Source organism: Salvia splendens, chromosome 13, assembly GCF_004379255.2.
Source record: "Salvia splendens isolate huo1 chromosome 13, SspV2, whole genome shotgun sequence".
Lineage (NCBI taxonomy): Eukaryota > Viridiplantae > Streptophyta > Magnoliopsida > Lamiales > Lamiaceae > Salvia > Salvia splendens.
The window spans coordinates 35,018,928-35,028,679 of NC_056044.1; the positions used below are offsets into that span (position 1 = coordinate 35,018,928).

Sequence of the window (9,752 nt, forward strand, 5' to 3'; positions counted from 1 at the left end):
TGGTGAAATTAAGTTTAAATTTAAGTAATCCATCAAAATAAATGAATAATTAGCAAAGGTCCGATGCAATATCATTTTATTGTCAAAAGAGGCAATGATTAGAGTAAAGTGGCATGTACTGTGAATAATTATATACAAAGAGAAATATGTTGTACTATTATATAGAACAAGTAATTAGCAAGAAGTGCTGCGCCTGCATCTCAACTACGAATGAATATCATCAGGATTCCGCTTTACTAGAGATGAAGGTGGCATAGTTAGCAATGTTCGGCTCCGGTGACTGCCGGAGCTGCATTATAAGCGGGAATAGCTCAGATGACCGGATGAACTGCCGGCACAGTGGATAAGCAGACATCTTCACGAGAGAGAACAAGGCTATCTTTAGAGGAGACTCATTTATGGCGTCTCTTCTTGGGTTCAATGCCGCGGTTGAACAATCTGCTACCACCTTAAGCAGTGCCTGAAACAACCACAACTCTCTTTATCAAAACAAGCATTAAACAACTAGATGATGTAGATTCAATCATCAGTGAGAAATAGCACGTTAATATCGAAGATATAGATTTGAGATACAAGTATAAAGAGCAAGCGTTCTTCCCTAGATGTGGATTCAATCATTCAATCATCATGGCACATCAGTTTCAAGATTGGAGTTTTATTGTTTAGATCCGAAATATAGGTTACAAATATGAAAAGCACTTGTTCTTTTCTATACGTGAATTCAATCATACAATCATTCAAGCATATTGTTCAAGAATCTAGGTGTCTTTAATCTTTTCCGTAAGATTTTAAAGTTTATTTTTTCAAAATTCATGATACTATTCAAGAATCTAGGTGTGTTTCCAAATTCACATTTCTTTCATTTGCTTTAATTTCAGTATGCAAACTGTCAGAAAAAAACCTGCACGGCTCCCTTGGAGACTATGTCCTCACAGAGCCGGTTGGAGTTGCGAACGAGATTACTAAGAGCGCCAGCAGCATTTGCTTTAGTTTTGTCTTCTTCTCCAGCAAGCAGCAAATTAGTCAGCTGAGGGATGGCTCTTCTGAGTTCATCATATAACGAGTCATTATGATAGGCTGCATTCCCCACCTGCACATATGTATACATTCATTGTTTATATTTTTTGTACTACAGCTATTCAATAAGCAACAGACTGAGATGGGCTTTGCAACACTTACAGCAAAACAGGCAAATTTTCTTGTCCGTTTGTCATGATCCGCACATCGATCAATAAGGAGACTGATAATTTGATGTTTTGCCTTCGGAAAGGAAAAAATTATGCAAATCATGAGGATAATTGGTGGGAGTAATCTTTCCTCCAGAAACACTGCAATAACTTAGGAGGCAAAGGGGAATAGAATGCATACCAGTAAATTGTAGAAATAGGAGCTATGGCGGCACATGTTTCCAATAGCACTGCAGGTCTTGGCGCGCAAGTTGGAGTCTTCATGGGTGAGAAAGCGGCTCAGATCCTCCAAGATGTCCGCTGCATCGATATATTCATAAAATTTCTGCAGGAATATATGTGCTTTTAGATATTTACATCTGCTTCAAGGAATCCAATGATAAAGCACTTCACAAATCAATGTAAATATATGCATGTTAAGCCAAAAATAATTTAGTAGATAAAACCACATAAGAGAAGCTTTATACTTCAAGTGATGGTAATGAAGGTGCTTCAGAGTTGGAAGATGATAAAAAAAGATTCGTTTTTCTACTTTGACTGTTAAAGACAATACCTTGTCCATTCGAGCTAAATCTGAAACAATCATAAGAAAGTCCAGGGTGACTTCCCTTGGGCAGGGGCTATTAAGTAGCTTCTTTGCTCTGGTTGGCTCCAGCAAGCCTTTGCTTATAAGTTGAACAGCAAGTGGCTGTTGGATACATAACTTGGCAATAAACGCAACTGGCCTTGCTATATCTTTCAGTTCCATATGATCCAAGCATCTGAGGATGATTGTTGGGACCTCAACCTATAAATGCACATAACACATGACATGAACGACAATCTTCAAAGCAAGTATAGCCTCTAACAATTTAAGTAGAAGAAGACATAGAAAACCAACCTCCTCAAGAATCTGAATATACTTTTTCATGCCTCCCTGTATAGTTCTCATCATGTCTCTGTCTTCAACACAAACCCTCCCTCCAGGAGAACCCATATTCAGGACGAAACCACTGTTCACTGAAGCATTAGCAGATGGCAGGCCAGGTGCACTTTGTACAGCTACAAAAGGGAATGCTAAGAAGTCAATTACTGCATTTACTGTCTCTCTCACACCATATGTACCTCCCCCAGGTCCAGTCCAGGACGTAACAAGCTTAAGATGAGCGTCGGATATTAGATCAGTAATGCACTTGATGTGTTCAGTTCTCAGTAGAATCTGACGAAACGTTGAAACTCCACCAGAAAGGCACTGACATATTGAAGAAACAGTCCATACAACACCAGAAGGTGATAGTCCAATTTGATCTTTTGTGTGGCCAGGTCTCTGGGAACCATTTAAAACTTGGTTAGCCAATAAATCAACGAGAAGCTGTGGAGCACCACTTGCACATAGCTGTTGCACAGCCAGAGGTCCTCCCCAATTCAGTCTAGACTCCAACAACCCAATAGACCCATCCCGGATGCCATACCTACAAGGAAGCATTCCTCTCGGTATGGTAAGGTTAGCAGCATTTTCATCACTTGCTGGACCTTTGAGATGGTCACACAGAGTTGCTGTTCGTGGAATTAATGGAAGAGCCATTTCAGAAATGGCATTTTCAACCAACGCCCCTTTCTCAAGATTTAGAATGGATGCAAGAGCAAGCATGGCTGCTGAACAAGAAGGTTGCAATGACGACTGCATTCTTTCATCTGAAGAGATATGGTTTGCAAGGATAGATAGACGAGTAAACTGTTTTTTTGAAGAAGTAGTCAACATGAACAATGCAGAATTTCTTCCAGATGATTTCAAACACTGAGCAACTGCCACAAGGACAAGACATGAATTCATAACCAGTGCATTTTTATCCATGACCTTAAGTCTTGAATTATCTGCTTCTGCACCATTAGTCTCTTTATTTGAAGTAGTACACAGAGATAGTATGGTGAAGATCTCAGAAATAATTGTACCATCTCCACCACCACTCACAACTGTAGTTGCAGGCAGTTTGCTAGGTAATCCACAGAGGATGTTAGTGATAACATCGTTGTGCATGCAACATCTCAAAATAAGCTGCAAAACAGGTCAATCATTTATTGTCATCGAGGAAATTGCACAAATATTTACATGAAATAATAATGACGAGAAAATTTGGGTAGAAATCAGAACCAAAGAACTATGACATGAACCACCTACTTCAAAGAAGTATATCATTCAAGAAGGGTGCTCAAGTGATACCTGCACTCCAACACAGAGACCTATCTCATGACGTTGGTGAAGACAAAAATATATAGCAACCTGTATGGCTTTTGACTTAAGAAATGCTCTAGCGATAGAATCAATGGCTTCTCCTAAATCACTTCCATATGAAGGTGCCTCATCGGAGTTCTTAATATCAAGGCGAAGTAGAGAATGGCTCCGCAAAGAGTTCAATGGAAACAATACACATCCTTTCTGAGAAAGAAGTTCAAACGCATCAATGAGTGACCAAATGCCCCTGCAGGATTCACATGCAGCTCGCAACAAATTTGTAGATCCTGATATTAAATTTAGGCCAGACGACTCCAAGCTCAAGCACAAACAATTTAGTACACCTGAAGACTTTGCATGGTCCAAAATTTGTTGAATAGTTTTATTTACTGGCAGTGAAGTGGAAGTTGCATCAAGGTTTGAAGTGACTAGAGATGCTCTTAGAGATTGAGCAACTTGAGATAACATGACTGCAACACATGATGTGCACTCATAAAGAACTCTTCCAGAGATTTCATCACCACAACCTGCAACCTAAAGAATTTACAATATGAAATATTAAAGCAAATGCTTCAAATTTTCTGCTTGAAAATATTAAATAAAGACCAAGAAGCTAACCTGTGCATACAATCTGACAAGGGCAACCCAGTGCCTGAAATAAGGATCACCAAAACTAGCTCCAGAATTATCTACCAATCTTTTGATGAGTGAGAAGCTCTGCATAGAAAAGCAAAAACATTTAAGAAACAGGCTTAAAGACAATCCCAGGCCAAAAAATAAAACAGGACTAGTCCAAGGAGATAGTAACTAAAGCTAATAAAAACCCTACTCTGCATGCAAGAGTTAGCTAGCTAAAAACTGCCTTCAACTATGTAATCTTCTCAAAGCATGCAGATTGAAGTTCAAAACTCTTAGATAACAAGTGCACGATTATAATTTTAAGATAAAACACATACACACAACCCACAAAAGTACATTGTCATAACATTCACCATTATTATAAGGCTAATGACATACCTTCGCCATCAAGTCATTCCCATCAGATATGTTATATCGAATTAGAGCGGTATTGAATCCAAGTAGTCTATTGATCATTTCATCCAGAATCCCCCTTGAACTGACAGCTCCCCCACCAATTAAGTTTGCAAGAATTCTCAAGGACTGGTTCAAAGTCACAACGTCCTGATCCCTGAAAAAAGAAATATGAAGAATAACCTAAAGCAACTATGATGCTCACCACATACATAAAAAATGTAGGATGTGTGCATTTACATGACAATGATTACTTCCACAAGACATTAATGAGTAGCTGGGAAACACTATAAGACAATGAGAAACTAATTCATTTACCTGCAAGAGGTTTGCAGTCCATCAGAGAGTTTTCTAAATGGTAGCAGAATGGCAGACAATGCTTCATTATCTTGACCAATCATTTTTGCACCCTTAACTGTTCGGGAATTATTTTCTAGCCGGTCCAGCACTTGGCAGCCTGAACATATATGAGACATAGACCCGATCAAAGATGTTCTTATTTTTCTGAAACAGTGGATCCTATTTGATTTAATAATAATTACAGTAGTTGGAATTTGTTTATCATTGGTACAGTAACAATTACTGTTGAAGAGTAACGTAGACTAACATGGTTTATTGATTGAATGGTTATAAGATGAAGATTAACAGTAAATCAAAAGGGGGCATAGCATAAATAGAACATAAGAATTGCCACAGATGCCACCTGACAGCTCCATAAAACAGTACAAGCTGACTGCTTAGTATTGTAGGGAATGGAAACAAAAAAACAACAGAAGAACAAGTTTTATTAAATTTACCTGACTGTACATTACCACCCTGGCCCGGAAACCCTGGAAACTCCTCCTTTGCCTTCGCATTATCTTTCGTAGAGATAGCACTATTGTTATGAGGATCCACTGGGGAGCATGGATTTGTACCTACAATCAAATATCATCAGTTAAATAGCAGCATTTCTTTTCTTCAAGGCTCAAAAAACTAGGGACCTACTCTCTGGAGTTGCACCAGTAAATCCACTAGGCCTATGAACACTTTTTTCTTGATTCACAGCTCCACCAAAACCTCTTGGAGATGCTGTCATCACATTGCATTGCACCTGGTAATTGTTATTGATCAAACAAACATTTACATAAATATACTATTGAAAAGCTGAGCCCAATACTGTAAAAGGTACATTTCTCAAAGAAAAGTGGCAATACTCACTTCCATTTCTGCAGATGCATCTTTAACAAATGGATGTTCAAGAAGAGCAGGCCATGTCAGTCTTTGCTGGGGAACCTGTTCCACAAATTAAGAACATCATAAGGTATGGAGGAAGAATAAAAGTTAATGGACATATATTTAAAATTGCAAACTTACCTTGTTAAGCAACCCCTGCAAGAAATTTTTGAAGTTTATGCTCATATTGTCTGGATACTTAACTGGATCCTACAAGAAGTAAGCGATACAATTAATCATCTCCTGTGCTGGTGAGAAAATTGACAGGAAATAAAGAAAACCACAATACCTTGATGATGTGCCGTATAAGTGCATAAACTGAATTCGTATAAAATGGAGGTTGGCCAACAAATAGTTCGTACCTGGAAGGTTTTTTAAGGAGCATTAGAGGGAAAAGGGGAGTAAAAACTAGCTGAGAAACATGAGAGAATGGTTTAGAAATGGATGTAGGATTGGTAATTTCTCAGGCATAGCCCACTCAAATATTATTTTTATATCTTAGCATACATAAAAAGAAAAATTAAATGACTTTGGCATAAACATAAATCCTGACTCCTAGCTGTAACAAACATGATCTCTGCCACTATACTGACACACTGGTGCTAAAAGACTGTTCACAAGTAAGCATCGGTCGTCTGCATTAAATAGTAAATGCCAACCTTATACTGCAGCCAGTGTTTGCCTAGACTAATTTCATATAGATATACTAGAAGATATTATATCATCATCCTATGTATTTACTGCAGTGTAAATCTCATGCAATTAGTCTTGGTAGCTATTAAAGTTTAGAGCCATGCAGATGCTCATCAGCATTGTGAACAGCTTTTTTTTCTCTAATGCACAAAGCAATGTATTACTTACAAAATAACACCAAGGGACCACAGATCTGCAGTGTGGTTGTATGGCTGCTCTCGTACTAATTCTGGCGCCATGTACAGAGGTGTTCCTTATATGTAAACAAGAGCAGAAAAGTCAAAATTCATTCATCAAGATAATTTTGTAGGGGCCGCAAACAACAACAATGGATAAAAAACAAAGGGTCTGTGTAAACTGTAAAGTATTATTACCTTTAATGGATCGCAGGACTACGGTGTTTGCAGACATTGCGCGTGCAAAACCAAAATCGCAAAGCTATTTTACATTGAGCAGCATAAGAAATGGGACTAAGAGGTCAGGCTATTCTTCATTATGAATGAATAACATCATTGATTTTACAGAAGAACCTACGGTAACTCAGAAAATAAACAGTAAGATGTGATATGCATACACTTTAATCAAATACAAGTTTTTTGTGTGCAAAATACCATATTTTGAAGCAACATGACAGATGCCGATGGAAGTGAAAATTTGAGAAACAATAAAAGCTATCTAGAAACAGACCTTCACAATAGAGCCAGCACCAATGAGGATGTTTTGTGGTTTCATGTCACGATGAATTATACGGTTTGAGTGGAGATAATGCAGTGCTCTAACCTGGAAAATAAATACCACAAAGTTTAAAATGCAATGAAACATCAGGGGCATTAAATTATTCCATAGAAAGAAATCATCATATTCCATGCTGTCTAAAACCTCATTAACAACTTCCAGAAGATTCAAGCAGACTCAAAGTCTGATGATTCAATTACCAGCTGTTTTGCAATTGCTTGAACTTGTTCTTCAGGGAGACATTTGTCATCCTCCAGAATTTCAAAAAGTTCTCCCTGCAATAAGATAAGCCTCAGAAATTACTCATGCTTCCATTTTCACACATTCGGCAGATGGTCAGCTGACATCTGAGATCAACTATATACTGTACAAGAAAAGAACTAGTGGTCGTGTGCATGAGTTGGCCTAGTGAGTGGTTGATGCTCAAGGCCAAAGGTCTAGCTTCGAGTCCACCGAGACTCGGCCTTTAAATTCAGCTTTATTTGCCAACAAAAGAAAAGAACTAATGGATTGAAGATTGCGAGGGAAATGAGTAATAATTACTTGTGCAAATTCTGTAACTACACAGAACTCTTGTGGGCTTTCGAATGAGTCCAGCATTGCTATAATGTTTTCATGCTTCAATTTTCTTAGTATCTGCGGTGTCACCAAGATCAAAGTTAGCATTAAAAGCATAATTTTTAAAACCACTCAACAACTGCAAAGTTTAATGACCTAATCATGAAGGAACATATAGAATAAGATTATTTATGGAAAGGTAACAGAATGCATGTGTCTTATTTATCTATTGAGGAATAAGAATATGAAGTTTTAATTATCCTTAGAGAGTTAAAAACATGAAAAGAACATGTTACTAATTTTCATTATTATGTTTTCCTGAAATCTTCATCGAATTCGAGCTAGCCTAAATCATACATTTATCTGCAACTTTGGTCAATAGCATATCTTCATATAAGTACATATTTGAACCCACACAGTCACATAAATGAATGAGAAACATATACCTCTATTTCCTGTCTCAAGTTCAATACATCCTTCTCACTTTTTCCATGTTTAGGGATAAACTTCATAGCAACCGTCTGCAGATCTCAAGAACAAACAGCATTAGCTCTAAACTTCCAAAACAATTAAGCATTCATCCGCATAAAGCAACGAACAGCCGCACCTGGCCACTGAACTTCCGCCGCCCTTTGTAAACTTTTCCGAATGATCCCTCGCCCACAAGCTCGATGACATGATAATTTTCAACACCCATAGTCTCTAGGCCTACAGATGCGGAATTGAAATATAAATTATGAAATTGATATAATAAGCAACGATTACAGAAGTTACCAAAATTACAAATTCGAATAACTCATTAAGCGTAAACGGTAGAAACGACAGCAGTGGAGCAACGCTCCATCATTAGCTCGCTGTAATGCTTAACGGAAATAAATTCGGAATCGGAGGAAAACATCAGATTCAGACCAAACCTGAAGAATCCTTTCACCTGGAAAAAACGCCTCCTCCGAAATGATTGAATTGTCGATTAAACTAGTTCAGAAATGGAAACTGTGTGGCCTGCGTCTAGCACACTGTGCGTGTGGTGTGTGTTTGTTTGAAAGAAAGAGGGGGCTGCAGAATTTGAAAGTTTTTGGTGTGATTTGTGTGAGTTTGTATATCTATTCATATTTGAAATAATTCAAATCAAGTGATGGCGCTACCAAAAATGAATATCCATTATTATAAAGAATAAAAAATAGGTGGGATCAACTAACTTTTTATTGTAATAACTATTAACTAAATATCAATTTTGTATGTTAAAAATATCAACACAAAGACATAAATTTATCAATCTTTCTTATGTTGATAAATTATGTCTTTATATTGATATTTAAATTTACATATTGTATTGATATAATTATGTCTTTGTGTTGATAATTTTAATACACAGAATTGAACGTTATTAATTATTACTGTAAATTAGTTAGCACACTAATGCAACCCATAAAAAATAAATTAATTCAACTATTAGTCGTACGACGTCGTTGCTAAATTATTGTTTTGCTCCAACCTATAAGAGCATCCACAATAGGAATAGCCCAGCAATAGCCCAGCCATATCCTAGCCACAAACTCCTCATGCCACATCATCAACACTAAAAATCCTCTCGCCACATCATAAATAGCCCAGCAATAGCCTAGCCACATCATAAATAGCCCAGTCACATCAATAGTCACATCACTAATAACAATTATATAAAAATGAAATAATTAACAATCACACAATATACGGAATTTAATTTACGAGACATATACGAGAAACATTAATAATACTATTAAAATTTTAAAAAGTACAATAATTAAAAAAAAGTACAATAATTAACAAAAAAGTACAATAATTAACAAAAAAAGTACAATAATTCACTCATCTGCTCCGTCGTCGTCTCCTCCGTCGTTGTCGGCACCATCGCCTCCGTCTTCATCGCCGCCGCCGCCTCTACTCTCAGCGGCTTCCCTCCGTGCCGCCTCCAAATCCTCCTGCATGCTCAGGAGCAATGTTTGAAGCAAACTCTTCTCCACGGGGTCCACCGCCGCCCGCCATTCGGCCATCGTCTTGACCATCTGAGCGCGCGTTTGTTGACGCGCGAAGAATTTGAGATCCGCTGTGGATTGGCGAAGGGGGGATGCCGACTGGAC

General features: G+C 37.7%; 1 protein-coding gene across 2 annotated transcripts; it reads right to left on the reverse strand.

Moving 5' to 3' along the window:
• Positions 1-49: 49 nt before the first annotated feature.
• LOC121762740 (serine/threonine-protein kinase TIO-like) lies at positions 50-8,704 on the reverse strand. Of its 2 annotated transcripts, none has more exons than XM_042158721.1 (23): positions 8,564-8,704; positions 8,240-8,340; positions 8,079-8,153; positions 7,618-7,710; positions 7,275-7,349; positions 7,027-7,119; positions 6,714-6,777; positions 6,508-6,592; positions 5,936-6,008; positions 5,788-5,856; positions 5,632-5,706; positions 5,419-5,524; positions 5,229-5,348; positions 4,750-4,888; positions 4,417-4,588; positions 4,018-4,116; positions 3,388-3,933; positions 2,068-3,222; positions 1,741-1,974; positions 1,369-1,512; positions 1,180-1,260; positions 902-1,090; positions 50-460 (listed from the first exon to the last, which is right to left on the reverse strand). In XM_042158721.1, exons 2-23 carry the CDS (start codon positions 8,327-8,329, stop codon positions 221-223), a joined length of 4,017 nt encoding a protein of 1,338 aa, XP_042014655.1. In that variant the 5' UTR covers positions 8,330-8,340; positions 8,564-8,704; the 3' UTR covers positions 50-220. The 2 variants fall into 2 exon arrangements, with proteins under 2 accessions (XP_042014655.1, XP_042014654.1); XM_042158720.1 differs by having other exon boundaries at positions 8,547-8,704.
• Between the last annotated feature and the right edge of the window lie 1,048 nt (positions 8,705-9,752).

Coding starts and splice junctions, on each gene's coding strand:
- LOC121762740 (XM_042158721.1), bottom strand. CDS start 8,329: ATGGGTGTTGAAAATTATCATGTCATCGAGCTTGTGGGCGAGGGATCA. Junction 3,934..4,017: donor TTGTCAGATTGTATGCACAG/GTTAGCTTCTTG, acceptor TAAATTCTTTAG/GTTGCAGGTTGTGGTGATGA. Junction 1,975..2,067: donor ATATTCAGATTCTTGAGGAG/GTTGGTTTTCTA, acceptor GTGCATTTATAG/GTTGAGGTCCCAACAATCAT.